At 50.9% G+C, this 27,169-nt stretch overlaps 2 protein-coding genes across 2 annotated transcripts; both read right to left on the bottom strand.

Moving 5' to 3' along the window:
* Positions 1 to 295: 295 nt before the first annotated feature.
* Positions 296 to 8,646, bottom strand: LOC135323529 (methanethiol oxidase-like). The gene is made up of 12 exons (XM_026114950.2): positions 8,526 to 8,646; positions 6,981 to 7,034; positions 4,395 to 4,507; positions 3,846 to 4,031; positions 3,474 to 3,594; positions 3,084 to 3,266; positions 2,352 to 2,530; positions 1,624 to 1,702; positions 1,420 to 1,541; positions 1,212 to 1,304; positions 829 to 947; positions 296 to 603 (listed from the first exon to the last, which is right to left on the bottom strand). The coding sequence occupies exons 1-12, from the start codon at positions 8,584 to 8,586 to the stop codon at positions 441 to 443; spliced, it is 1,473 nt and encodes a 490-aa protein (XP_025970735.2). The 5' UTR covers positions 8,587 to 8,646; the 3' UTR covers positions 296 to 440.
* Positions 8,647 to 11,085: 2,439 nt separating this feature from the next.
* LOC135323922 (methanethiol oxidase-like) lies at positions 11,086 to 27,120 on the bottom strand. Its single transcript, XM_064499100.1, has 12 exons — positions 18,287 to 27,120; positions 17,526 to 17,579; positions 17,303 to 17,415; positions 16,533 to 16,691; positions 15,871 to 15,991; positions 15,106 to 15,288; positions 14,619 to 14,797; positions 14,108 to 14,186; positions 13,638 to 13,759; positions 13,445 to 13,537; positions 12,652 to 12,770; positions 11,086 to 11,982 (listed from the first exon to the last, which is right to left on the bottom strand). The coding sequence occupies exons 1-12, from the start codon at positions 18,288 to 18,290 to the stop codon at positions 11,820 to 11,822; spliced, it is 1,389 nt and encodes a 462-aa protein (XP_064355170.1). The 5' UTR covers positions 18,291 to 27,120; the 3' UTR covers positions 11,086 to 11,819.
* Between the last annotated feature and the right edge of the window lie 49 nt (positions 27,121 to 27,169).

Below are 27,169 nucleotides of genomic sequence, written 5' to 3'. Positions count from 1 at the left end.
CTCCCTCGCTGGTGCCTCAAAAGCCGGCGACTGCGGTCGGTGGAGCTTCCAATTCCCCATCCCCTCGCTGCCTGCTCTGTGGTCACGGGCCTCTTGCAATGGCCCAAGGGAAGCTGGTGGCCGGAGGAAAGCGTCTCCGCGCCCACCAGCCCTCCTCCTGCCCCTTCCCTCCTGCTCTTCCCCATCCGCCCTGGATTTTTCCTTTAAGGACATTTTAGTGGCCCTGATTTTCCCACGCATTTGCTTCATGGCTCCTGAAAACACAGGACAGCGTGAAATTAGAAATGAGGCCAGCTACGGGTGCAGGGGACAGCTTGGCTGTTTTATTTGAAACCTGAGTTTGCTGCGTGACGCGTACGAAATTTCTCGGGTTCTTGAGACGCGGGACGCTGCCGCTCGGAGGGCGCCGGTGCCCCCCGCCCGCACGGTCCTCAGGGAACTCAAACCCAGATGTCGGAGGTGCAGTCCCCGCCGGGGTAGCGGATTTCGTGAGCGAGGCAGGGCCCCTCCGGCTCCTTCCCAAAATCCACCAGGAAGTTCTCGTTGACGGCCAGGCCACCCCGCTCCGTATCCACGTCGAGCTGCAGCATGACGGAGCCCTCCCTGCGCGGGACGAGAGAGCGGATGCGGCGGGGGGGGGAGGACGGGGGCCGTCGGGGCTGCGCGGCTCCTCTCGGCACGTCTCGGCCCAGATTCGGGATGAGCCGTGCGGAGGGGGTGGCCCAAATGCTGGTGTCTGAACCTAGTTGTCCGCCAGCCCCGGGCAGTCAACGCTTGGGCGTGTTTCTCATGAGCACCCAAATATCGGCTCCCCGCGCCGTCTCCTACCTGATAAGGTCGGGGTAGAACTGCTTGTCCCAGGCGCTGTAGAGGGATGTGGTGACGTACAGCCTCTTCCCGTCCAAGCTGAGCTGGATCATCTGAGGTCCCCCAGGCACCTTCTTGCCCTGGAAGTACACGGAGAACAAGACGTGCTGCTGGCACCTGATTACCCGCCCGCGGGGTCTTCTTGGGGACCTGGCACAGCAGAGGCCCCAGCTGCGTGTCCCGCCCGTGCACTGCCACCACCCGCTGCGCTGGCTCGGAGTCGGCACTCACGGATCTATGGAGTCGGCGTCCTCCGGGTGCCCAGCCGATGTCGGTCCAGGCGGAGCCGGGCCTGAGTGGGGGACATGGATGGCAACGTGCTGTTGGGGGACAACTCAACTCACCTTGATGACGAACGGCTCCGGCTGGCTCTGCAGCTCCTCGTCTCCGTGCACGGTCACCGGCCCGCCTTTGCTGATGCTGCCTCCCACGAAGACCTGGAAGCAGAGCCAAGGTCTGGGCAGCCCGGGGGGCAGCCAGGAGGTCGGAGCGGGGTGATCGCACCCTCCTGCCAGAGCAAAAGCAGCAGGAGACAGCCCGACGCTGGCCTACCTGTCCCACCAGCTTGGGCTCGCGGGTGTTGGAGATGTCATACTGGCGGATGTCCCCGTGCAGCCAGTTGCTGAAATAGAGGAACCTGTCGTCCAGCGAGATGAGGATGTCAGTGATGAAGCCTGTGGGAGGGCACGGCGGAGTCATGAAACGAGCGGCGGCAAATGAAGCCCGCGCCGGTGGGGACCACGGGAGCACAGTGACCTGGCATTTCCGGGAGAAGCCACCCCTCCACCTTCTTGCTGGGGACCTGGATCACCTTCTCCGCCGCCCAGTCTCCTTGCTGCAGAAGGCACGGGACAGAGCTCAGCGCGAGGATGGAGGCCGGGTGAGGGGCAGTGCTCCTCGCCCTGTGGTCAGCACTGCTTGTCACCGGGGCTGCAGCTCAGCTGCTTCGCTGCCTGCAGAAACCCCAATCTCTGCAGAGCCGTCAGGAGCAGAAGCTCCGGGATCCGGCAAAGGGCTTTGGGGGTTGACAACTTAATTTTTCAGCTGGCCTAGATGGTTCGCTGAAAGGTATTCTCTGCTTACACAGTTTGTCATTACACACAACAGACTCTGCCAAGAATATTGGCTCGACACTGCTTAAGCTGTTATAAACCCACTACGAAGGTATAAATAAATCTCCTTTTAAGGAAATCCTTGCAGCATGAATCACTGCCAGCCAGAACAAGTTCCCTGGTGAGATTATCCCAAGCCAGCTAAAGTTTTGGAGGTTGTGTGCATTTACAGCAACCTGCCAACAGGTTGTTGCAAAGGACGGGGAGGCTGCACGCGCGGGAGCCGGGCTGTGGAGGACGTTAACATGGGACACGTGGTGCTCAGCTCACGTCACTGGCAGCCACCACCACACGGACCCGGCTTTTCATCTTTTCAACTTTTTCGACCAACTCGGTTGTCTCCTACGTCCCCCGCCGTGCGGGAGCGCGCACCTCGGTCTTGTAGAAGCGGTGGATGGCGCTGCTGATGGTGCAGCCCACGTAGCCCTCAGCGGCGGCCGGGTTGTGGAGGAAGCGGATCTCCAGGGGCGCTGCGTCCTCCCCGACGTCGATGGCCTGGATGTAGGCGTGGGTGGTCCAGTCCCACACGTTGAGGCGGCGGCCATAGCGCCCTGCGAGGGGGCGGACAGAGCGGGGTCAGAGGGGACCTGCGAGGCGGAGGGTCTCGAGCCCGGGACAGGGACAGGCCATCTGCAGAGCTGTCATCTTGGCACGCGCAGTTAATTTTGGGCTTTGGCAAAAGCCACGTGAAGGTGCCCAGCATCCGGCTGGGCAACCATCTCACCAGGAGGCAGCTGGGAAGGGCAGTGTAACTTTGGGGGTGAGCTGGGCTTTGGTGGGCTCCATCCTTCATCACTGTGGCCAAAATCCAACACTAAGTGCAGCTCGATGGCAGCGTTTATGGACCATCTTGGGTTGAACTTCTACAATTTGCAACGGAAGTATTCACAATAACTGGGCTGGGCTTCTCTTTTTTGAAACTATGTGATCTCTGGGAACTGGTGTGAAATTCGCTTTGCAGACAAACTGTCTTGGACAATTTTATCTACACCCTTTAGTTTTTCAGCTTTCACGAGCAGCAGAAAAGGCAGCAGACTGAAGTCTGGCCTTACTGAAGTCCTGTTCAGCATCTCTCTCGGAGTATTTAAACAAATGTTTTCTCACCTTTCTTCAGATCATTTGGGTCAAATCCATATCCTAGGCATTTTGGGACTCCCCATTCAGTGCTTATCAGGACATTATGGCGTGGCTGGTACCAGAAGTCATAACCCATTGGAGGCGTCTTGTCTCCTTTCTCCCAGTTCCCCTTGATCTCAAAAGTCTCTGCATCCAGCAGAATAAAACCGCCTGATGCAAAAACAAAAGCATGTTTGGTAGTGAGGAAATCAGCCAGATTAGCAGCTTAAGTGCTGTAAAACAAACAGACTGACTCATTTCAGAGCAGTCTGAAAAATGGGCAGAGAGTCCTGGACAAGGTCTCCAGGACAGCTGTTGGGTGTGGGTGTTATTCCCGCCACGGCATCCTCTCCTGGGGGATTATAGGAGGAAGAGCACCTTTTCCGTAGCCTGCTGGGTCCCCCAGTGTGCTGATCATGATCTCCCCGCTGCCCAGGCAGTGGGAGGTGTGCGGGTAACCCAGGTCACACTTCCAGAACACATCCTCGGAGTTGACAACCTGCAGGGAAGTTCACATGCACCATCACAGCTTGGGCTGTCCCCAGGAGTTCGATGAAGAACTCAACCATTAGCACATCAGCGGGAGAGCAACCACCTTCCCCAGCCTTCAGGCACTGCCATTTAGACGTCAGCATTCTGCCAAGCTCTTAGATGTACCCCAAAGCCTCTTCACCAAGCCATCACCCCAGCAGGAAGCCATGATCCCCGTCCTCTAGCCATTAACATGCACTGGTGCCGCCTTTAAGGTACCTTATAAAGCCTGGGAGCTCGCGGGTTGGTTCCTGTGTCCACCACATAAATGCGGGAGGAGATGAGGCTAGGAAGGATCAGGCGGTTGCGCATCTTGGTGGTGTCACCAAAGCAGCTGCTGCAGACGTTCCAGCCCGAGTGGTGCAGCTCGTCGCCCACGTTGGGCATGGGCAGGCGGTGGATCACCTGTGAGGTCCAAGTCCTGGCTGCATGAGGAATGCATGAGGCTTCCCTCTGCAGAGTGCCGGCTCGCAGCTCGGCCAGGGAGCTCAGGGCATCTGCCAAAGCGTCAGGATGCCTCGGGCAAGCCTGACCCTACGGAGGTGAGCGGTGATGTGCAAGGGATCTTTGTGCTGTAAAGGGGATTTTATATAGTTTTCCTAAGCACAGGAAGGCTCAGAGTCTTGGGAAGAGCAAGGCAGGCATCAGCCTTCAGGACTGAGCCAGCAACTTTGGGCAATGTGAGGGACAAGCACTGAAATATTTCTCTTTGTTGGTGTGCTGCCACCTGGCCAGGCCAGTTTAAGAGCGAGAGAAGGGGTTCGGTACCTGGCAATAGTGCGGGGATTTAGGGTTGACATCCACAGTGGCCAGAAAGTCTGGTCTCTTCCTCCCGGTGTTCCTGTAGATGCAGGGCACATACACAATCTCCTCCCGGGGACCTGTCAGCATAGAAACTTTGGCTAAGCATCAGCAGAAAGTACGTCCAGCAGGAAAAAAGCCTCACAGGAGTCACTGGCCAGACCAGATCTCCCTGCGGGCAGCTGGCGTGCTCCCTCGGGCACACGCAGGCAGTTGGATGTGCAGGTCTCCACCATGCCAGAGGTGCTGGGCTGTGCTCCCTTTGGAGGGGGCTGCCCCGTGGGGATTTGGGCTTGGTCGGTTTAGGATGTTCTTGCTCTCGGAAAGGATCTCTGGATCCTGGATCTTCAGATAGCCTCCAAGTCTCTGAGAAGGCCATGGCTTTGGGATTGCCCCATGACCATGAGGACATGCCAGCCCTTCTCCAGTCCTATTGGTCCCGCAAATGAAACCATGTCATGTCTTATTTCCATCACATCTACACAGGTCCAGGAGAAGCTTTACAAATACATGAGAAGGGCTAAGATAAACGCTTGCCAGCACTGAAATCAAAGGCAAAAAATCCCAGTAACTCCAGTGGAGTTGCACTGAGTGGTGCAAATCTACCACGATGCAGCGGTGCAGGAGAGCCCTGCTCGCGAGCCTGCTCGACCACAACCCCTCATCTCCGAACAGCCGCCGCTGCGGTGTTGCACGCACTCCTCCTGTTTGGGTGACGGTATAAGGGGTGATCAGCAGTTTGTATTACGAAATAGCTTTGCTCCGAGTGCTGCCTAGCTGACAAGAAAGGGCATTCGGGCCCCCACGGTTGCCTTGCCATTGGGGAGGTGTTATTCACGCGTGGTTGTACACGGGATGAAGTACCACCAAAGCAAGAACTAGAGACTGGTCTAAGAAATGCTGAGGAGGAGAGAGGTGAACTGGCCCCTTCAGATTTGATCTGAGGCAGATCAAAGCTATTAGCTGGCTTTTCGACATGATGCCTTTACAAGAGCTCACATCCCAGGCCCCTTCCCAAGGCATCCGACAGACACTGAGGAGCTCATCGCCACCGGCTCGGGAAGCCGATCCCACCGCTGGCTGCGTGGGAGAGCTTTGCAGATGCCAGAATTACTCAGAGCCACAACACAACCAGGTAGAGCCTGAACCTCAAAAGTCCTGAGGGAATTTGTCAGAGTAGCAGAGTCAGTGGGATTTGTGCTATTTGCTATTAATTTAAATTGCGGTCCAGCCCTGCCAGCACCCAGGGATGTTTTAAAGACTCAGCTCTTCACTTTCATTTGCCTGCTCCATGGACGTTTCAGGCATGGGAACCATGGACCAGGATGTCTCAGGATGAGCTCAGTAGGCAAGTGCAAAGAGGTGTTGAGGGACCACAACAGTCTTCGCTTGGCAGAGGGCAGCTCAGCCCCAAGGATGTAGTCACAGCTGGGTCCTACCATCTGAACAGAGCAAGGACCTTCCAGAAGGACTGCACTGAGAAGTGAAATATGTAAAAGGGAGCCAGCTGGGAACACAGAGATTGCCAGTAAAGAGCCCTGGGACAGTCTGTCTACCGAGATAGCATCGGTGTAAGGTGTGTCCGTGATTAGCAGGCGGTATTGCTCCCACTGTGGGACCAAACGGAGGTGTCAGGCAGGTTCAGCCCCAGGCAGAAGCTGCCTGACAGGTAGAAAGTCTCTGAGAGCAAGAGTCACCTAATTGGGTCATAAGGTCCCTGGAGAAGAAGGAACCAATCTGGAAGAACATCCTGAAAGAGCTTGGGAAAATGTGGCCACAAAAAGAGTGAGATGCCCATTCTGCAGTGCAGCAGGCAGGCCTTTCCCCAGTGCCCTCGCCCCCGGGGGGACTCTTTAAAGATGCTTCATCGTGCAAGTTTGGGGGTAATTGGAAAGAAGCTCCAGAGCTTTCTAAGGCCAGAGGCAAGTGTTTCATGGGCACGTTTGCTAAACCCCAGAGAAGAGGATTAAGGGATGGGTAGTGGGAGGCAACGCAGTTATGGTAGAGGAGGTATTTTCAGGCAAAATGCACAAATGGTTGAGGGAGCAGCCTGTGAGGCTGGTTTTCATAAAAGGAGGCTCTGTCGTGTTGTGATCCCAGCCATCAGGAGCAGAGTGTACTGCCATGTTCCTGAGGGACTCTGGAGAAATTCGGATGGTCTCCCCTTCCTCCCCAGCCCTGCCTGTTCCCTGGACATCCACATGGGTTTCGCTCCCAGCAGTGGTGTCAAAGGGCTGTTATGGTACCACTGCCTGTGAGAAACTTAAAAATGTGGTTTTGCACAGCAAAGCCACAAGTGTTTGCTGCAAGTTGAGCCATCCCAAGCCATCATGAAACCTAAGAGGCTTTGCTCTGAAACCAAGCTGTCATTACGCAATTGACGTTCAGCCCCAGGACAGGCCAGAAGCAAAACCATTGCTTTCCTAACACTTCCTGGGAGCCCTGGAGAAGGGATTTAATTGATAATGCCCCCTTGAAAGCATTATTTTAATGTTTGCCTAAATTGCAGCTAGCTCAGGGCTCTTCCTTGGGTGCCCTGGATTTCAGACTTACCTTTCATAGCATCCAGAGGGGAGGCGAAGCCTGGCCCACACGCTCCACATTTTTCTGCATGGAGAAAAACAAAACCGAGCAAAAATTAGATGACACCGAGTTATTTTAATGCCCATTTTGCAACGGAAACACCGGCTCTGGGTGCCTTGCTGGAGAAACCGCAGGTCCAGGTGGTAGCCCCGCATCCCGATAGCTGCGGCAAGAGCTACACACACTCCTGCTCTGTGGAAAGGAGCCCCCCCACACCCCCAAAAGGGGAGCACCCCCAAATGGAGAGAGTTCTGGATTAGCTCGGCGAGTGCTCAACCCCCCACTGTCCACCACCACATCCATAACATGACCAGCCCTCTAGAGACCATGGCAAAGCAAGCGATGGTCAGAGAAGGTAGGTCCTTCTTGGACTTCACCAGGACTGATGAACTGAGCTCAGATGTAGATGTCTGACTGCATGCTTTGAGGGCTATGTTGTGAGAGTGTGTGCTAATTTTGATTTGCACACGTTGTGGCAGGGAAACAGCATCCCCTCACTGAGGGGCTTGGAAGGAGAGGACTGGTCCCTGGGCTCTGCTCCACGGCTCCTCCTGACCGTCTTTGGGACAGCCACACTTTGCTGTGCTTCAGTTTAGGGCTATTAATGCAAAGCTTTTGCATGTAAGAGGGGCCCTGACTCCACCCAAGTGATTCAGCGCTCACGGTCTCAGCCTCCTCAGCAGCCCCTAACGCTGTCCTGGGGGTCCCTGAAGCCCTTGAGCCCCCATCACACTGCTGTGGGTGTCTCTGGGGTGCTTTGAACCCTGCCTGACATATTCTCCAAAGGGCTTTACAGCTGCTGAGAAAACTGTCCTTAATAAAAAAGAAAGGGAGAGTTTCTTACAAAACAACCCCACCACCAAAAGGATAACTTTTCCCCATTTGTCATGGCAGGCTTGAGGAAAGGGAGTAAAACCCCCAATTAAACTGTATGACTCAGCTTTGCTGAGTGAGTTTCTTTTTTCTTTTTTTTAAGGTTTTTCTCCCACAGTTGCCAAAGTCAGTGCGTTCTGTGAAAAGCATAAGACGCCACTATTGGTCCTCATTCCTCCAAGGAAATGTTACCACCTGAAGCTCTAAGAAACCATCCCTCCAGCTTTCTCCACCTTTTCCCTTAAATGACTCCTGCAGAAAACCCAAACCCTGCACCAAAGACTCCCTGCCGTGGTACCTCTGAGTGTACAGCTTGTACAACGAGTAAAAGTTGCAGATGAATAAATGAGAGAATAGCTCAGAAGGCTTTTAATCATCAAGCTACCTAAACGCTTCCTGGCACTTTTAGTAGCTTGAGAAAAGAAACCCTTTCCTGGCTAGAGAAAACAGCACATTCAGCCCCATGTTTTCCTTAACCTTATGCTGTCTGGGTGTCACAGTAACACACCTGCAACACCCAGCTCAAGAAGAGTTTATCAGGGCTCCAGAACACAGCCCACAGCCAGCAGACAGCAAGTCACTGGTCAGGCCCAAGCTTTCTCCTCTTGAGAGCAGGTTGCTGTCAAGGAGGAGATTTCTTACCTGTGCTGGAGCTCGGTGTCAGCTGCTGATGAGGAGTGGAAAGAGGTGGTCCTGCCTGCATCGTGCCTGATAGGGACAAGTTGAGCAAGAAGATGCAGCTCTGCAGAGGTTCAAATATATAGGGAGCTGGATGGGGAGAAGGAGGAAAAAGGACATCGAGGGGAGGATCCACCTGCTTAGGGGTGTGGAAGGTACCAGGGCAGCCTTGTAGCTTCTTACAGCACTGAAAACATCGAGGGAAGCTATTGCAGTGCTGTCAGAGCCTCCTCCCTCCCAGGGAGGCTCCCAGGCTGTGGCTGCCCTGCATAATGCAAATGTTCTTGCACACCCTTTTAGCCATAAAGAGAAAGCAGGCTCTTCTGCTTCTCTTAATCCCTTACTAGAAGCACTATCTTGATTTTCCCATGGACCTGATGGGTTGCCCCTGTTGAGAGATGGGCAAGCGCTTACATTCCCAAACACAGAGGTAATTTTATGAGATTTATGTTAATCACAAACTAAAATGAAAAGTGAGGACTGGGTTTCTTTTAACTGCATGATGAATGTTTACTGTGGGATGTTAATCTGCTGGCGGGGAGGAGGGCAGAAGCAATGCAACAGTTTTCCCCGTGACACATCTAACTTAGAGTATCGGCTACTGCTTTAGACTGTGAAGTTGGGCGTCAGCTGGTTTGACAGGTAAGGGCTGTGCAGTGGATGCTCGGCCTTTGCAGGCACGTCTTTGCAGGCAAGTTGCTGCCTTGACCAATCTAGTGCTCAGCCCAGCTGTAGACTCAGAAACCAGCCAGCTCAAAGAGTGTGCCCAGAGGACCTGGAGATGGCCAGCAAACAAAGCGATGTCATTTGTTCAATGCCTCCCTGCCCCGCACTCGCCTGCTTGGGCTCTTGGGTTTGTGTTCAAAGCCCAACACCATGCCAAGCTCTGTGGAGTTCAGTTCACCACAGATGCACATTGCACGGGGTCATTACATCCCTCTGTATCACACCATACCTCTGACCAGGGCAGGCTTCTTCTCCTGGGGACCCCAGGACACAAATACAAAGGTCAAGGTGTGGCTAAACAACAGCCTAGCTGGACCTAGACCCCGTATGCAGCTTCCAGTCCACCTCCATAGAAATGTCTCTGCTGCAGTTCAGGCAAGATAGCTTTAATGGGGCTATTCCCTCCGGGAAGAGGGATGAGGCCAGTGGTGTCTGTTCCCATGGTTTAGGGGAGCTGTTGAAAGCCAAAAAGGAACTGAAGGATGCAGGGAGACACGTATCTTCCAAATAACCGCTAGAGGGACCAGGCGAAGCATCCCACTTCAGCCACCCGAAGTCCCTGCCTGGCAAGGCGAGGCACATTCACACTGCTACAGCTGCACCCGCGTTTCACATTCCTCAGGACAACTCACGCACAAGGGGAAGGAGAGGCCCACACTCCCTGATATACTGAAACCAGGACCCAAATGCCTGCGAACAGGCCATCGAGAGGATGGAAGAGTTTGTTCTTACCAGAAGAAATGTGCCCTCCTCCATCTCGGCCTGGGCAGAGCACAACTGGACTGCGTGTTGCTGAAGGAGGGGCTGAGTCACCTTTGCAGCATTGCTGAAGAAGCACCTGAAGATCTTCTAGGCCCAGCTGAGGCTCAAGGCTGGCCTGTGTCCTTGCCTCGCTATGTGACCACCTGCAAGTCAGAGATGGTGGTCAGTCAATAGCATGAGGCACAGCAGACCTTCTGCATCAACCCCCAAAACACGGCCATTGGGCAAGTGAGTACTTCCCTGCGTGGACTTGTGCAGGGCCCGGCCTGACCACAGGGTGAGATTTCCAGAGTGGATTCACCCCATCTAACTCCTGCCATCTGGACCGCAGGCCGACGTAACGCTGTCTGCTGTTCAGACTCTCCCTCCAGCCAACAAAGAGAAGGCAACAACTCTAGTGAGACATGTGCTTTGTAGACATTCAAAGGAAGGGGAGATGAAGCTCATTCCAAAGCCACCCCACCACCAGCACCCCGACACCAGGGACATCAGCTGAGAAGCCCCTCAAACGAGGAAGTCACCGAGAGCCCTACAGCATCAGAATGGGGTGTCACACTCATGTGAGTGGGACCAGGCAGAGCAGTGGCCCTGGGATCCCTCTCAACCGAAGTGCATCACCTGCAACTCTCATCTAACTTTGTCCTCTCTAGTCAATGGGGAGAAAAGGACACCCCAGAGGGCAATTTCTCCCAGCCCTCTTTGACACCTTGTTTAGGAAGCTATGAAACTGTTCTCCAGAAGGGCCTGTTTTTCTCCTGGGAGCAATAAGCGTGCACAGGAGAGCTGTAGCAGAACGTTTGTCCATGTGAAGTGTGAAGGAAGTAAATGAGGGTGTTTCCTTTGAAGGCAAATACATAAAAGACTAACTGCTCTTTATATCCTAATTTTTGCAACCTTTCAATTTCAGAAAGAATAACACACTCTTGCACAATCAGTATTCCTGTCTCAGGGATTTCCAAAACCCTGACCTCATCATTAACCACTGCTGAAAACAATATAGCAAGATTCAGTGAAACAAGACATGGGAATATGTAGCTGATGCCAAGAACAATTTTATTAGTGTTTAAAGCAGGAGAATACAAAAGCCATTGTACAAAGCAGTGTCAGAAAACAGGCACCTCTTTTCAGAGTTCATACGCATCCTCCTCCAGCTCTAACGCATTTGGCCCAACCTCAGCCCAACCACTTGGCGCACGAGTCAAAACTGTTCTCGTGCCAGGGGAAGACTATTCAGGAATGACCTGGCTGAAGAACAGTAACTCCAATGGAGTGGAAGCTTGACTTTCTTCTGCCTTCATTTTCAACTGTGAGAATCACAACAGAGGATTCATCGGTTTCCCATCAGGCTCCGATACAGCAATAGCTAACAGACTGGAAACATCAGGGCAGCCTTCTGACAGGCCTGTAGCCAGGAAGCAAGGAATGGTGGGTATGCAGGCATCTGCCGAAAGGCAGCGTGTGCTGCAGAGCTCTGTATCCGAGCAAGCACCCTGGGCTCTGAGTCATGCCCAGGGATTTCCTTGCACTGAACACAAAGGGCGCCTGGACTCACTGCTCAGATACACAGTCCAGCAAGATTAATCCTGGGCCACGTGACTTTGCTCACTGGTCTGCCCGAACCAAACCTTCCCAACAAGGCAGAGCTTCTGTAGCTTATGTTAACAGGAATTTAGATTCCAGCAGTGAATGGGGACCCCCTACCCAGTTACCCGACACTCTTTTTAACACCTGCACTAAAGGAGAGAGAGAAGGGATTCTTCCACGTGGGGCCTAGGCTGAGATATTGGAGGTGGAATCTCCGCCAGGGAAGTGGATATCATGAGCAAGGCAGGGCCCACAGGGTTCCTTCCCAAAATCCACCAGGAAGTTCTCGTTCAAGTTCAGGCCACCATTCTCAGTGTCCACATCAATCTGCAGCATGACAGCGCCTTCCCTGCAAAGGAAAAAGAGAACAGATATTATGGACAAGGAAACCATGCTTCTGTTCAGGACATCCCTGCACTTCACTCTTCTCTTCCCTGTCTAGGCAAAAGCCTTCTCTTTAACACCTTGTCTTCTGCAGAGAACACAGCTGAGGCTCAGCTGCAGTAGCTGCATGCACCAGTGTTTAGGGGTTTTACTGAATCCGCAATGGATGTGCGTAAACTACTAGGCATGATGTGAAAACAGGCTGGAGCTTGCCTTTGTGTTGGAGATCACCATCAGCTTTGCTAAGAAAAACATCTCTGGTGGATACACTGGGAGATACTGCAGCACAGCCCTAGCCTGGCTCTAGGAGATCCACGGATGGATTCGTGCTGCAGAGGACACTGATAAACATACACTCTCCCAAGCAAAACCGTGGCACCGCAACTCCACGCAGGCAGCAGTTCACCTTGTCCAGCCAGAGAGGTGTGCAAGTCAGCTGCCTTTGTAGTTCAACACAAATAAGCTGTGGGCATAAGGAAAGGAAGATCTGTCTCCCTGCAACCACAAATGGGTCCTTGTAGCCCCCTGGATGAGGCACCTCTCCCTTTGCTAACAGGGAAGCCCTGCAAATGGGCCTTGACTGCACATGCAGGGGGACAACACTGCAACTTCCCTCCTCCCAAAGATTTCTTACTTGACCACATCCGGGTAAAACTGCTTGTCCCATGTGCTGTAGAAGGAGGTGGTGACATACAGCCTCTTGCCATCCACGCTCAGCTGCATTTTATAAGGACCGCCGCGCACTCTCTTGCACTGAAGGTACAACAGAGAGCAGTGACTCTACTGGCTTCGTTCTTTGAGCAGAGAAGCAAAAGCAGGAGCAGAGAAGCAGAGCAGAAGAGCTGGCTTTCCTCCTAGCAGGGACACTGGAGCAGGGCTCTCCTTGACGCAAGCAGAGCTGAACTTCTCCCCTGGTCAAGGAGCGTGTTCACCTGACAGACAGAACCTGCAGCCTCTAAGTTAACTGGGATCTCTTTCAGCTGCAGAGAACATTTCCACTATGCTCCAGCATAATCCCTGTTGTGCTAGGATGGGACACGAGGGAATTCTTCGCTGTGGCCAGGCAGTGCGATCACAGCATTGGCAGGCATGGCTCAGCTAGCTCCAACCCATTCGGCCCAAGCGAGGAACCCTACAAGGCACAAGCCTACAGAGAATTCACCATGGACTGTGCCACATGCCAGGGCACCGGCAAATTTACTCAGAAAGCACCGGCCTGAATCTTGTGCGACTGCACTGCACTCCTATGCTTTCCATGCTTGCTAGGTTAAAACCATCCAGGCCAGGCTTTTAAACGCTGCAGTGTCACTGGCACACACACTGGCAGCTGCAATGGAGACCTGCCCCCAGGAACCCTGGGAAGAGAACTAGCAGAGCAGAGGCAATTTGCAAAGGACACAGCAGGGGAAAGAGGCCGCATAACTCACCTTGATCACCAAGGGCTCCGGCTGACACTTCAGCTCTTCATCTCTACACACAGTTACAGGCCCACCTCTGAAGATACTGCCTCCCACAAACACCTGTAAGCAAGGGACAGGGAGACATGTTGCCTTGTCTTCTAACCACCACTGGATACTGCTAAGGAACCCAACAGTGGAAGTCTCTCTGGTGCTGGCTTACCTGTCCCACCAGCTTGGGCTTGCGGGAATCGGAGATGTCATACTGGCGGATGTCTCCGTGCAGCCAGTTGCTGACATACAGAAACCTGTCATCCAGCGAGATGAGGAGGTTGGCTAGGAAAGCTGGGACAGAGAAGCAAAGAGCTATAGCGATAAGGCAGCACCAGCAGAAAGTGTGTTGCATGGAGCCACAGCTCACACCTCTCCCTGCTATTCCGTATGCAGAGAGTCCACTACAGGAAACCTGCCCCAGCGGAACAGACTCCAGCTGGGGAAGCAACATATTTCTGGAGGTGTGTACAGCCACTCAGCTGCTCAGACAACCCTTCCAAGACGTTTATGCAGTAAGGCATTGAGGGTCAGTGAGCAGGCTTTGCCAGGCTGCACAACCTAAGGCTCTTGCAGGAAAAAAACCCAAACAAACAGAAGAAAAAAAACCCACATACTCATCTTGAATCAGGGCACACTAACCTGGCATCTCAGGGAGAATCCATCCCCTCACCTTCTTTGCTGGTATCTTAATCACCTCCTCTACTGCCCAGCAGCCTCTCTGTACAAGAAACAGGAACACTACAGTGTGGGCATTTCTGAGCATTTCTGTGCAAAAACACTTCACTGCACACACACACGCACACACACACACACACACAGGTAGGCAAATCTGCATTAGGAAGGCTGCCGCCAGACAAGGCCCACCCGCTAAAAGGAGACAGTTAGGGACAGCACCCTCTGACACCAACAGCAAGGCTGGGATTCACCACTCTAAATAATCTCCAAGATGTTCAAACAAAAACCCCATCCAGTGCCTTTCAGAGATGATGGGAGAAGTGCAGCTGCCACATGAGGAGTCTCCATTCATTCTGATCATACACACAGCAGGAGGATGCAACCCTGAATTTCTCTTCAGAGTTTCTACATCACCCTGTAGGTTGTGATGGTTGGATCTCGCATTACTTCCTGTGACTGCTGGGACAATACTTGCCTCATCCTTGTAGAAGCGATAGACAACACCACTCAGGGCACAGCTGACGTATCCCTCGGCAGCATCGGGGTTGTGGAGGAACTGAACACTCATGGGCAGAGAATCCTCCCCCAGGTCAAAGTACTGGATGAGGGTACGGCAGGACAAGTTCCACACATTCAGGCGGCGCCCAAAGACCCCTGAGTTCAGGTCAAAGGCAAAAAACAAGTCAGAAGAGGTGGTGCTAGCCCTGTAGACTAATCTTTCCCAAGAACACTAACAGACAGGGAGAGCCACAGCAGCCGCAGCCAGGAGTAGCAGAAGAATTTGAGTAGTTCAGGGAACAGTGGGGGAGGACTGGGATCGGCCGCTCTTAAGGACAGACATTGCACTACCTGTAAAATGGGCCTTTCTGGGAGAATTTGGCCTGCCCCCTTTCTGCAGCACTAATCCTTTCCCTGATCACAAAGGCATCCTCCCCAAATCATTTGCACCTATATTCCCTCACCTTTCCCCAGGTAATCTGGATTAAACCCAGGTCCATCACATTTGGGGACGACTCCAGAAGAGCTTATCAGAACATTGTGGCGTGGCCGGAGTGAGAAGTCATGCCCGGTGGGGGGGGCTCCACACTCATTCTCCCAGTTCCCCTTCAGCTCAAACGTCTCTCCATCCAGGACAATGAAACCACCTGTGGCACAGAAAGAAAAGCACAACAGATCACATACTCCACTTCCAAACTGATATCATACTTTGTGCATTAGTCTCACTGAAAGGGTCAAGCATGATCTTTGAAAGATTTTCTTCCTTGAGGTACTCATCTGCAAAGGCTCTACCAAGCGGATTTTGTTGGGCAAAATGATGTGTATTACAGCTTTCCATATGGGCTAAGGACAAGGGTTTGGAACCAAAAATGATCCCAACTTAATATTCACCTAAGTGTGCATTCAGTGGCCCAAGATACTTGTGTTGGCAGGGCTCAACCACTGCCCCATTCTCAAGTGGTTGTGGATGAACCCTTAACTAAGATTAAATGGCTGAATGGTAGATTAAATGGCTGAATGTGTGGAGGATACCAGATTTTTCTCCATCACTAGTTTTCACGTCCTCACTCTGGACCTCAGGCTTGTGGATGGGTTTTGCTCTTATATCAGCACAGAAGGACTGGGAGTTCTTCTGTGTTTGCTATTTGAAATTTTGAAAGTCTGAAGTTTTTAGGGTTGTTATTTTTCTAATAAGAATCACATTCTTGGAATGATTACAGAGAAAATACCTTTTCCATTGCCAGCTGGATCTCCCATGTTGGAAATAAGGATATCGCCATTAGGCAGGCTATGAACTATTGAGAGGTAGCCCTTGTTACACTTCCAGAAGACATCCACCGGCTCAATCATCTGAAAAAAGTTTACAAACACACTTAAGCCCCTGATTGCTCAGCTCATTTCACTTATCCTGGCAGAGCCTTTGGCCACCTGAGATTTGTGAAACTCTCTGACACCTGCAGGAAGTGCTTTCTGCCCAGGAACTCACACCTGACAGACCCTGCTCCTCTTCAGAGAGGAGCAGAGACGCCTCTGAGCTCTCCTTTACACAAGCATGAATGCAGCAACACCTGACTTGTGACAGCTTGTTTGTCTACCTCGCTATTCGGGTGGGGGTCATGCACAGGTATGACATGACTTTCAGCTAGAAGATATTCCTTACTCGCAACAGACATGGAGAAAGCAACAAAATGATCATCAGAAACATGGACCAGATCCTGTGTAAGGCTTTCTTGGTCTAGAAAGAAAACAGCTGAAAGGGAAACATGACCCAGGTCTTAAAATCAGAATGGAAGAGAAGGTGAAGAGAACCTTTCTTCCCTGTCTCTTACTCCAGAAGCACCAGCTCCCAACCCCTTCCCAGAAACTTGTCTTGGAGTCACCTCAGGCATACCTTACACAGCTGGGGAGCCCGGCACTGTGTACCCACATCCACCACATAAATGCGGGAAGAAATCAAACAGGGAAGAATCAGCTTGTTCCTTCTTGTTGCACTCCACCCCGCGCAATTCAGCTCGTCTTTGAGGTTGGGCATGGGCAGGCGGTGGATCACCTAGGCAGTCAAAAGCAGAATTAGAGTTCACTCAGGGAGGCAGGGAGAAAAGGGGACCTAAATGCAAGCAATTATTTAGTGAGGATAACACTGCTCCCTGCACTGGTGCAGATTTGTGGAGAAGTCAAAGTCTATATGTGACTAATCAGTTCAGAGATATACGGTTGATGTGGATAACCTGGACTTGCAGCCTTGGGAGGCAGGCAGGTGCTGGTTCCCCATTTAGGATGAGAGCAGAGAGGTTGGTAGAGTGCATAACAGAACACCTCTGAATTTGAAGTGTTATAGAAACACGCTCAACTCTGCAAAAGCGCTGGTTGCTCTGAACCCATCTGTCACTAGAGACCATCTTGCATGCTGAACAGCCTTTGACAGGGTGGTTCAGTGCATGGGCTCTAATGCTCACTAGTAGCAAGATCCTCTGGAAATGAGTTGGGAAGTGGGTCACAGCTGACATGTCCACAGGGACACAGAGATGGAGATGATTCAACTGGAGCCAAGCATACAGGGAACAGCAGAAAGCGTAAATGTGCCGGATCTAGAGACGTTATGGTGCATGGAGCCAACAGCTAGTGCTCAGTCCAGGAAGAACAGAGTCTAGTCACAGGTACCTGGCCATAGTGTGGAGATGTGGGCTTGAGATCAATGGTGGCCAGGAAGTCAGGTTGGTCGATGCCTGTTTCCCTGTAGGTACAGGTCACGTATGCAAGCTCCTCTCTGGGATCTTTTTATCAAAAAAGAAATGTGTTAAGACATGCAGTGAATCTGTCAGAATGGAAAAGAAGAGCTCTTTCCCAAATGCCCTGCATTCCGAACATGCTTGAGAAGACTTGCCTTTCACAACTTCCGGGCAGGCTACGTACGTCTGGTACTGAACTCTGCGTTGGTCTGATTTGAGAAGAAGAGAAGAAAATGAGATTTCCACCTCCTTTAAGGATGTCTTTTCAAAAGGCTCTATCCCACCAGATGGACCTTCTCCCACCCTGGCTCTCAAGGGGGTCCTCTGTGACCAGCATCTACCTTTGTTGCAGTAGTGACAAAAGACAGGAATCCTCCTTCAAGAGCCACCAGGGGCTGGCTCACAGATAAAACCACTGCTCAGCTCTATTCTGTATCTTCTGAGCTCCTCAGCGATCCCCTCCCCATTGACTGGGAGGGACAGAGAGTTTACACTAATAACCAGGTCTAAAGGTCTGGCCTGGAAAGGAAGTTTTGGAAAGTAAGGCTGAGAAAGTAAGTTTTGGATCTTGTCTCCCTGACAATTCCCCAGAAGAAAGGGAGGCTCTCCTCAGCACAGATGCTACAGGCAAATGGAAGGTGCTTTTCAAGGCACAAATAAGCCCCTGGAACCAGGGTAGTGACTAGAGGAAACGAACCTTCTGTATCAGTCAGACACAACACCAGACTTCAGCCCCACCTTCCTCCTTTCTGCAGTGCTGGAGAGGGACAAACCTACCAGTCTGCACGTGGAACTGAGTTTCGAGATGCAATGTCTGCAGCCCCAAGACAGTGGCTGGAGCAAGATGCAAAGATGCAAACCAACGCTACACAGCTTTGAGCTGCTGGAGGCTGAGCGGAGACTGCAGATTTCTTACCCATGCTGAAGGTCTTCGGGTTCACTCTCGCCAAGAGCAGAAGTGCTGGAACTGGAGGTGCAGCTTGCTGTCTGTCTCGCTGGAGTGGGATGCGTTGTGCAGAGGCTGCTCTGAGGGGGCCTTATATACCAGTGTTAGGGGTGGGGAGGAGAAAGAAAGCTGCCAAGGGAGGAGCAAACACTCCCAAGCGTTTGGGAGGTGCCAGACCAGCACTGTGGCTTGTTTCCGTCTTGCTAACTACCAATCTAGAAGAAAAATCTGCTGGTCCATGCAGGTCCTTTCCTTAAACACAGGCCACCCATATCTGATTCTGCTGCTCTGATGATTTCCAAGGAGACCTCTTCACACTCTAGAGGCCTCCATGTCCCAGCTGAGACTCAAGCTAATTAAAATCATCCCCCAAACCTAGGCTCTCCCAATACAAATGTGCAGTGGCTGCAGATTCCACAATAGGGATGAGAAGAGCAGCTAGATAATGGGCCCCACCAGCAGCCTCCCGGAAATTATGGGGCTTGAACACACAGAGGCCACCAAAGGTGCCTCTGACGTCTGGACCCTGAAGGAAGCCACGTCTCTGCCTGAGAGCTGAGCTGCAGCTACGGACCCCCCTGCCATCAACTCACAAAGCTGAGCTCAGTTTCCTCTACGCATACAGAAAATATTCTGAGCTTCAAAGGACCAGGGACTTGGATGCAGGGCTCAGGGGGGCAAGGGACTCCTACAGTACTAAAGTCAGAAGTCAGGAGCTTCTGAGGAGCTGCCGACATCTCCCAAACAACTCCTAGGAAATACGTTAGGCTAGAAACAGGTGCCTCAGGAAATACAATCTCTGCCATATTGATGCAGCGCTTACAAGGTCAAGATACGGCTGCTGCCTCTCAAGTTTGCGCCGGCATATGGGAAAGTCAGTCCATCTGTGAAAAATAGGGACCTGCAGGATTGGGGGCAGTTCAGCACTGCTGAACTTTGCCTAAGCATAAGCCACTTACTCTCTCTACCTCGCTGAAGTAGAATGATGCCATGGAAAACTAATGACAGAGATGTCTCCATGCCCAGCTGCTTGGATGAACTGCAGCTCTGAGCAACAGGAACGTGGCCAGTCTGCTTCGGGGCCGCTGGCCACAGCAATCTCCCCTCTTTGCCCACTACCCCAAAGCACAGCTTCAGTGGGTACTTGCAATATGGACCCGACTGGGTGCTGGAACACCCTACAATGAACGGCTGGATCCAGAGAGTGGGCCTCACATCAGGCCACTGGGAAAGTGCACCCAGGGTTTTCCTCGGAGGGCAGATTGCTGAGCTGGAAGAGAGGGAAGGCATCAAAACCTCCATTTGGGAAAGAGAAAGCAAATCCACTCCAAGATGTTCAGTGATTCCCTCAGTACCTAGACAATGAGAGCTAGCAGACAAATTATTAACGGTGCACAGCTATCCACTCTGGTCAATAAAAATGCAAAGCCCCACGGCAGACACTAACACTGCCTGGCACTAGTGCAGATGGATGACATGCAAACTGGACCAACCACCACAAAATACCTGTGGGACTAGCAAAGACTTCAGTTAAAGGGATTCAAAGGTTGGAGAGAAGTGCTTTGGAAAGAAGGGTCCTTTCTTGAGACCTCCACAAGCCTTGCTGCTGCCAGATGCCAAGCTAGAGCAGGAAGAAAACGCCAGGCATCATGGAACATCAACTGGCTTACGTCCTTCCACCGTATCTTGCGTATCTTGTGGAAGAACTCACTAAATTAGTGGGCAAATTACATGGGATGAGTAATTAACTGCTCCACGTAAGAATGCAGAAACATCTGACAGAGCCATTAAAGAAGCCCTTCAGAAGATCTCTGTCAGAAGAGAGGAGAGCTTAACCCATCTCACTAGGTCTGTAATTAATGGCTCTCTGGTTTCCAAAGATCTCTCTGAACATGGGACGAGCAGGCACAGGAAGCAGCCAAATGCTTGGTCTTTTATGGTGCCAACAGGTTCTTGGAAGAACTCATAATTTCTTTAGCAGAAAACCATCTAGCGACTTGCAGGGCAAGGGGCAAAGCCAGCCAGAAAAGGCATGGTTACCTACCACAGCCAGACGCTTCCACGCAGGTGGTGTATGGTTTATAGGCTGGTAGGAAGAACTGTAGATTATTACTGACAAGCTACATGGTAGGTCAAGTTTCTTTGCAAAACAAGGAGAAAGTGTTAAAATATCACAGGGGAGAGGAAAAAGAATGCAAAGGAATGGTTCAGAACCTTATTTTCTTGGCTTGTTTTCAGGAGTTGAGAGCCTGGACAATGGGGACTACGGTGAAAGAAATGACGTCCTCTGCAAATACCAAGAGTGGTCAAGAAAAGCCGTAGCGCCCAAAGTCAAGGACAGCCTATTATCCTGCAGCACTGGGGAAGCAAATATGACAGCATGTGAGCTAAAATCACAGCACTAACCTGAGCTGCAATGTCCTTTTGGACCAGAGGACAGTGCCCACTAGAAGACACTCAGGCCCTCATGGGACAGTGCAGCTACAGCTCTGGGCCAGCGATGAGAATTACAAGCCCAGCAGCAGCAGTCACAGCCAGAGAACCAACCATGGTTCTTCCTCTGCTTTGGCACACGCAGGGGACACAGAAGCTGAAGAAATGGAAAAGTTATCATTCAGATGGGTCTGAGGAAGCTTTCTAGACACCTCTCAGCTGCTAGTTGAGACCTGTGACAGCCTGGGCAACCTCACAGCTCCCCTTCTCACCAGAGAAACATCTCAGGCAAAAGGCAGAGCAGAACTCAGCACATTCTGTCTTTCCCCACTCAGGGCAGCGTCAAACCCTTCAATTCAACTGCATGGAGCCAACCATGCTCCAAGGGTGATGAACACAGCGAGACCTCCCTAGGGCTGTGCACCACTTTGTAAGCCTAGCAGGATATTGCGGGATTTCTCCCTCTGGATTACGAACAGTGACAGCCCTTCTGGAGTATTCACAAAGGAATTTATTTCATAGATGTGCTTCCAAAGGGGACTTGGGGAAACTGTTTTTGAACCAGTTTGCACATCCCATCCTTCAACAGGAAACTCCTGCTGCAGAGAGATGTGGCAAGAGCTGGTTCCACCTTTTCTGTAAAATGCAGCACAGAGACCTTCAGTATCGTCTACCCAGGGCTCCCGTCAGCCTGGGGCTTGTCTCTTGCAGGGCCTGTAGATCCCCCAGAGTGACTACAGCTGTCCTTTCTCCGTCTCTGCTTCACTCAAAAGAGCTCAACACTGCTCACTCATAGTGGTCTGAGATGAGCAGAACAGCCCATATTTCCCCAATTGAAAATAAAAACGAGTTTCAGATGTTGTACCTGATTTCATGTGGACCTTTTTCGCCTGGCTGGCACGAAACACAACAAGGCCCAAGGAAGCACGAGAAGGGCGTGCTCCATTAGGGACAAGTTCAGGTGCTCAGCTGCTGCCTCTGTGCATGCTTTTGCTGTCACAATGTGCATGTCTCACTGCACCTTCTTGCACCTGCACACTTGCTAATTAAAAAGATCATTAGTCTTCTACTCATTAACTAAGTTTGCTGGTCATCCTATTTGGTTTGCCTTGGTGACGTCCCTGGCATCCATCACAAAACCAAGCTGTGGGGTGTAATGTTTTCTAATTAAAACTGATAGTAGGAAGGATAAGAACAGGCTTGGCAGCACCAGCGAGAAAGAAAACGATGGTTAGCGGAGATCAGTATCGTGACTGAGCCCAATAAAAGCTTCCTACTGCAGGCAGAGAGGGGAAGCCGTGGCATGGAAAAGCAATCAAGAGGCTTGATGTTACAGTCCGCACCAAGGTGGCATCTACTCCCCTGGCCCTGCTTATCACTTCTAACCCTGATGGGGAAGAACATGCTATAATTTTGATAATGGGCATGACCACGTTATACAACCCGGTGCAGACTGGCATAACACAGTAAATGCATCAGAAGACTTTGCTTCAGCAAGGACACTAGGTCTCCTCTAAACACCCAAACTACAACTCCCTTGACTGCAGGAGCAGTTTCTAACCTTCCCTCATTTCTCCAGGATGGAGGTCCCATCTCTTCCCACCTGACCCTCTCATGTAACACTGGAGGTACCCCAGGACATCTAAGCATTGCTCACAAGCTTGGATTCTCAAAACCCCTTTTTCTATACTTTTGACCCGGCCTCCATACTCTCTCTGCAGCCTTTTATCAGAGTCAAACAGTTCAGCTAGGCACTAGGCACCACAAGAACCAAGGTTTGCAAGAATAGTCAGCACCAGTGCCCCAGGAAAAAATGCCAGCAGAAGCACATTGTCCAGGTCCTTCCCCTGCTCCAGCTCTCTCCTGGGCTTGGCTCCACACTTGTCCATTCCCCTCCTCAGGAGCAGGACAAAAAACACACCATCCAACCCTTCTGTCAAAATGCACAGTTTTCCACCTCAAATGGCAAGGGCAAGACAAGAGTTGGTGCAAGTTGGTGACGTGGCACAGGAACATTAACAAAATTCACTGTTAGCTTCTCCAAGATGTGTCTGAGAGGGTGCCAGCTTGAAGCTCTGAACGTTAATAAGAGCCTGACCTGCAAGGAGTCTGCCTATAGGCAGCTTCCAGTCTATTTTGGAGATGTTGTGAAGTACACATTTGCTAACAAATCTGAAATTCATGGAGTCAACTCCAATTTGCACCTTTTATTCCTACCTGAACTTCTGTGGGGATCTAAGCAAAGATCTCCTTTTAAATGACTTGCATTATAAGTGATTTTGGATTAGTCCTAGTTTAATATTTGCATACACAAGTGTTTAGGGTTAATCAAAAACCTATCTATCTTCCTTGTATCATTTTACAAAAGCTCTTGTGTTCTTCACAGAAACACGCTGTGGAGTCACTCCATGCATACCTTACATAGTTTGGGATCCTGGAAGCTTATTCTCATACCTACGACACAAATTCAGGAAGAAATTAAACACAGAAGAATCAGCTTGTTCCTTTTCCTTGTTGGCACATCTTCAAAACATGTGATGCCACCATTAACACCCTGAGTGATGACACTCATCTTTCATGATGGGTGGTGGATCACCTAGGCAGTCAAAGGCACAATTATTTCCCTCAGGGAGGCAGAGAGAAAAGGGGATCTTAATGCAAGGAGCCACTTCTGCCTTTGCAGCATCTATCAGGCTGCAGGTGGGACTGCCTCTAGAGACTCTTTGAGGACAACACTGCCACTTGCACTTCCTGCTTCTCATGGTAGCATATGTCCAGCTAAAACACTGGAGATGTCAAAGCTGAAGTCTGACATTCTTTCAGGAACGGGATTCCTCAGCCCGTGCCACTGAAAACCTTAACAATAGCTATCTAAATATGCTCTGGAAATGTGTCTTTTAAGGCCAGAGACAGGATTCCTCCAGTGCCCTCAACGCTTGACCCAAAAGCTCACAATGCTTTGAAGCATTTCAGGCACACAGCTCTCGGGACAGCCACACCATAGATGTCTACATCCAAACTGCTGCTCTAGACCACCCCCCTTTGCACAACAGAGAGAAGACGGGTCTTCTGAGTATAATTCATCTGACCTATTTTTAAAGGCCAGCTTTGAGTGACTTGAAGCATACTCCCAAAATGCCTTTTTCTCTCTATGGGCAGAAAGGCAATGCAGACGACTATGCACGCACCCAGCTCCAGATTGTCCTGGTCTCAGGATGGGCGACACGAAGCCTGCCACAGACATGTTGGCTTACAGCAGATCCTTTGCAAGAGCAGGCTCATCAGTTCAGAAACACACAGTTTGACTAGAGAAACTGGATTTGCAGCATCATTAAGGAGATCAAAACTGATTTCCCATTTATGATGAGATTGGATGGGTTGGTAGAGTGCGTAACACAACAGCTTGGATGTTACAGGACATGCTGCCCTCTGCAAAAGCTGTGGATGCCATACCCGCCTGAGCCCTTAGACATTGTGAACCATGCACCATGGACACTGTCCCCAGCCTCAGTCACAGAGAAGCGGTATGTTCAGGTGAAGACAGAGCAAAGCCAGCTGAGCTCACCAAGTGTCAGCGCAGAAGGGACAGCAGCAAGGGAGCAGGAAGCTGAGATTCCTGGCAGAGAGCCTCCCAGCCTGCTGCGGATCCCCAGGGGAGCAGCCAGAAGGAGATCTGAGGCAGCACAGTGCACAGCTCATAGGCTGTGGCAAGACATGAATGCCTCAGGAGGCAGCTGAGGAGAAGAATCCACTTAGGATGCTCAGGACATGGAAAGAGAGAGCACCCAAAACTTTGGTATGAGTGGTACACAACATCCAGCAGGGCAGAGGCAAATATTATTAAAAGCAGGTAAACTATGCAAAGCTACGATCCACACTGGCGGTCTCAGTCACCTCATCTAACGGACACAAACCAAATGTCAGAGTGCTAGTAGACTCATACTTGTAGATGCTGTGTCCTTCAGCACATGACTTCAAGCAACTGCACACTGCACAGACTACTAGGTTTGCCGGAGGGAACATCAGCAGAAAACAAACACATTTCTTCTCCTCAGTGGCATTCATCTGCCTTTTTTCCCCACAGGTATTTCAGCCACCCTCTCCCCTCCAAGTGAGCTGTCTTCTGTTGGAGCAGTAGTCACAGAGCAAGGGGCGGAACTGTGTGACCAGAAGCATGGGAACTATGGGATTATCACCCTGCCCACTACAGCCCACAGCTACAACTGGACAAACCCACTCTAAACCCACATCCTTAGGTTGTGATTTCATACACCGTGTAACGAGAAGTAACTTCAGGCTGCCACCAAATGGCCCTGCCATGTGCTGCCACAGGGAAATTGGCCATGCCAACTTTTTTGGCAGAGTAGTTTTCTGTTGGATTAGCTCATTTATCTAACTCCTCCTGCAACTGTACGATCACTAGATCTGACACAAGCGGAGTGGCAGGAATGTGCAGCTGGGGAGGAACAACAAGTGGGACCTGCTTTCTCTGCTGGCAGCCAACTCACACTGCAGCAGATGCACTCTGAAAATGATCTCTTCTGTGCCTCTGCCTAAAGATAAGCACTGGCAACTCTCCTTCAAGAGTTCCTGCGTGTACTATGAATCAGACTCCTAGCTTATAACAAACCAAAACAAAAATGTTTCACTCTTCTCCACACTGATGGCGATGGAAATGCAGACAATGATTACCTATGCTGAGCAGTCTACCTAAACATTTCAGGTTCCACTCCAAGGAGTCATCGTTCACTTCTCTGTACACAAGGCACTTCCCTACGCTCTTAGCCCCAGAAGCAGGAGTTCGGTCTTCCCCTGAAAAGCAGGGAGCTCGAGGTGGCAGAGCAAAAACTTTTCTTGGACAGTGGCTCTCATCATGACTCATTTGGCTTCACATAAGCAGGAACTGTTTTCCATTTATAGCTTTCCCAACTAACAATCGGGATATGAGATCTCCTGTTGTCCTTGCTCACATGTCAGAGTTACTACGAATAGACTCTTTTAGTGAGATAAACACAGTTAGCTGCCTTGGATATGTCTTGACAGCAGGAAAATAAATGAAATCTGCAATTTCCAGTTACCAATGAATGGGTGAAAACCAGTGTTGTTACTTATGAAGTAATAGGCAAGCTGCACTATGCCCCCCTGTGCCCATCTGGAAGATCATCTTCTGCTTTAATTCCAAAAAAAAAGGAAATTCATGCTGATAAACTCAAAGCCAGTTTGGAATTACTATGGGCTCCAGGAGGCTAGGTCATGTTCAGTGGTTTCTTCTCATTCCTACCTACTTCCAAACAGACCATGGTTTCAACCAGCAACATCAAATAACGTGTGCACACCCAGAGGTTTTGGTGCCCGTTGAGTAAGGATTGATTTTGGCCAGTAGGTAAAGCCTCTTTAACGCTACTGAATGAACACCTAACATCTTTTCTCATCCACCACAGACCTGGACCTAGTCTGCATCCTCCAACTTATTTTGTTTCACTGTATGCTTTTCCATGCTTCACTTCCACTTTGACAGGCATGAGAGAGAGGATGGTCAGTTAATAGGGAAAGGTATCACAGTGCTTTTCGGAGATGCTCTGAAAAGTAGGCGTTTGGCTAGTGTCTGAAATTCAGAGGTCCATTTCCAACGGCACACTGCTCCTCGCTGAAGTCTGTGGGTTATCTGGAGCCGGATTCCTCTGACTGATTGTGGTATTTGCCATGAGGGTATCATCTCAGAGACCTCCGAAGGTGGTGTCAGTACAGTCCACAGTGAAGTTCATCTTGCAGTAAGGCAGATCCAAACAGGCACACATACTAAAAGCAGAATCTCTGCTATGGACACAGATCCCACAGCCATGCCAAGGCCCACTGGATTTCTTCCCAGAACCACTAGAATACTTCTACTCAGATCTCACCTTTTCCAGTGTCTGGATTAGCAGATGTTAGGAAAACAGGATAATATTCTAATTCAAGCGATTCCCACACTTTGCTCTTCTCTTCCTTATCTAGGCAACTTTTTGCATTTAACATTAGCCTTTTACAAAGAATAGAAGCAAGCCCTGCCTTCGGTAGTTGTACACACCTGCATTCAGGGGCATTTCAGACTTGGATTTCAGTCTGGGGCCCTGACTGGAGCGCCACTGTAGTTGATGCTGACCTCAGTCATCCTGCAGTATACACTGTCAGACCCAGAAGAGGGCAAGGGCCACCCTCAGAAGCGTTCTACGCCAAGTTTTTGTATTGCGTTGTACTTCTGTATTGCATGAAGACAGGTTGCACTCTGCCCTCACGTGGCCATGTGGAAAATCATGCACTTTCTGTCATTTTAAAAACTCATAGTGGTATAGCTGGAAATATTTGAGGAAAAAATATGCCGTATATTGTATTAGTATATAGTTATAGTATTATTGGCTGGCAGCAAACGTATTCTTCCAT

Source organism: Dromaius novaehollandiae, chromosome 29 (genome assembly GCF_036370855.1).
Source record: "Dromaius novaehollandiae isolate bDroNov1 chromosome 29, bDroNov1.hap1, whole genome shotgun sequence".
Taxonomy (NCBI): Eukaryota; Metazoa; Chordata; class Aves; order Casuariiformes; family Dromaiidae; genus Dromaius; species Dromaius novaehollandiae.
Note: the sequence above shows the minus strand (reverse complement) of the source record. Positions and strands in the feature narration are given on the sequence as shown.

Coding starts and splice junctions, on each gene's coding strand:
- LOC135323529 (XM_026114950.2), bottom strand. CDS start 8,586: ATGCAGGCAGGACCACCTCTTTCCACTCCTCATCAGCAGCTGACACCG. Junction 7,035..8,525: donor GACACCGAGCTCCAGCACAG/GTAAGAAATCTC, acceptor TTCTCCATGCAG/AAAAATGTGGAGCGTGTGGG. Junction 2,531..3,083: donor CCCAAATGATCTGAAGAAAG/GTGAGAAAACAT, acceptor GCCCCCTCGCAG/GGCGCTATGGCCGCCGCCTC.
- LOC135323922 (XM_064499100.1), bottom strand. Junction 14,798..15,105: donor TCCAGATTACCTGGGGAAAG/GTGAGGGAATAT, acceptor ACCTGAACTCAG/GGGTCTTTGGGCGCCGCCTG. Junction 11,983..12,651: donor TTTTACCCGGATGTGGTCAA/GTAAGAAATCTT, acceptor TTTCCTTTGCAG/GGAAGGCGCTGTCATGCTGC.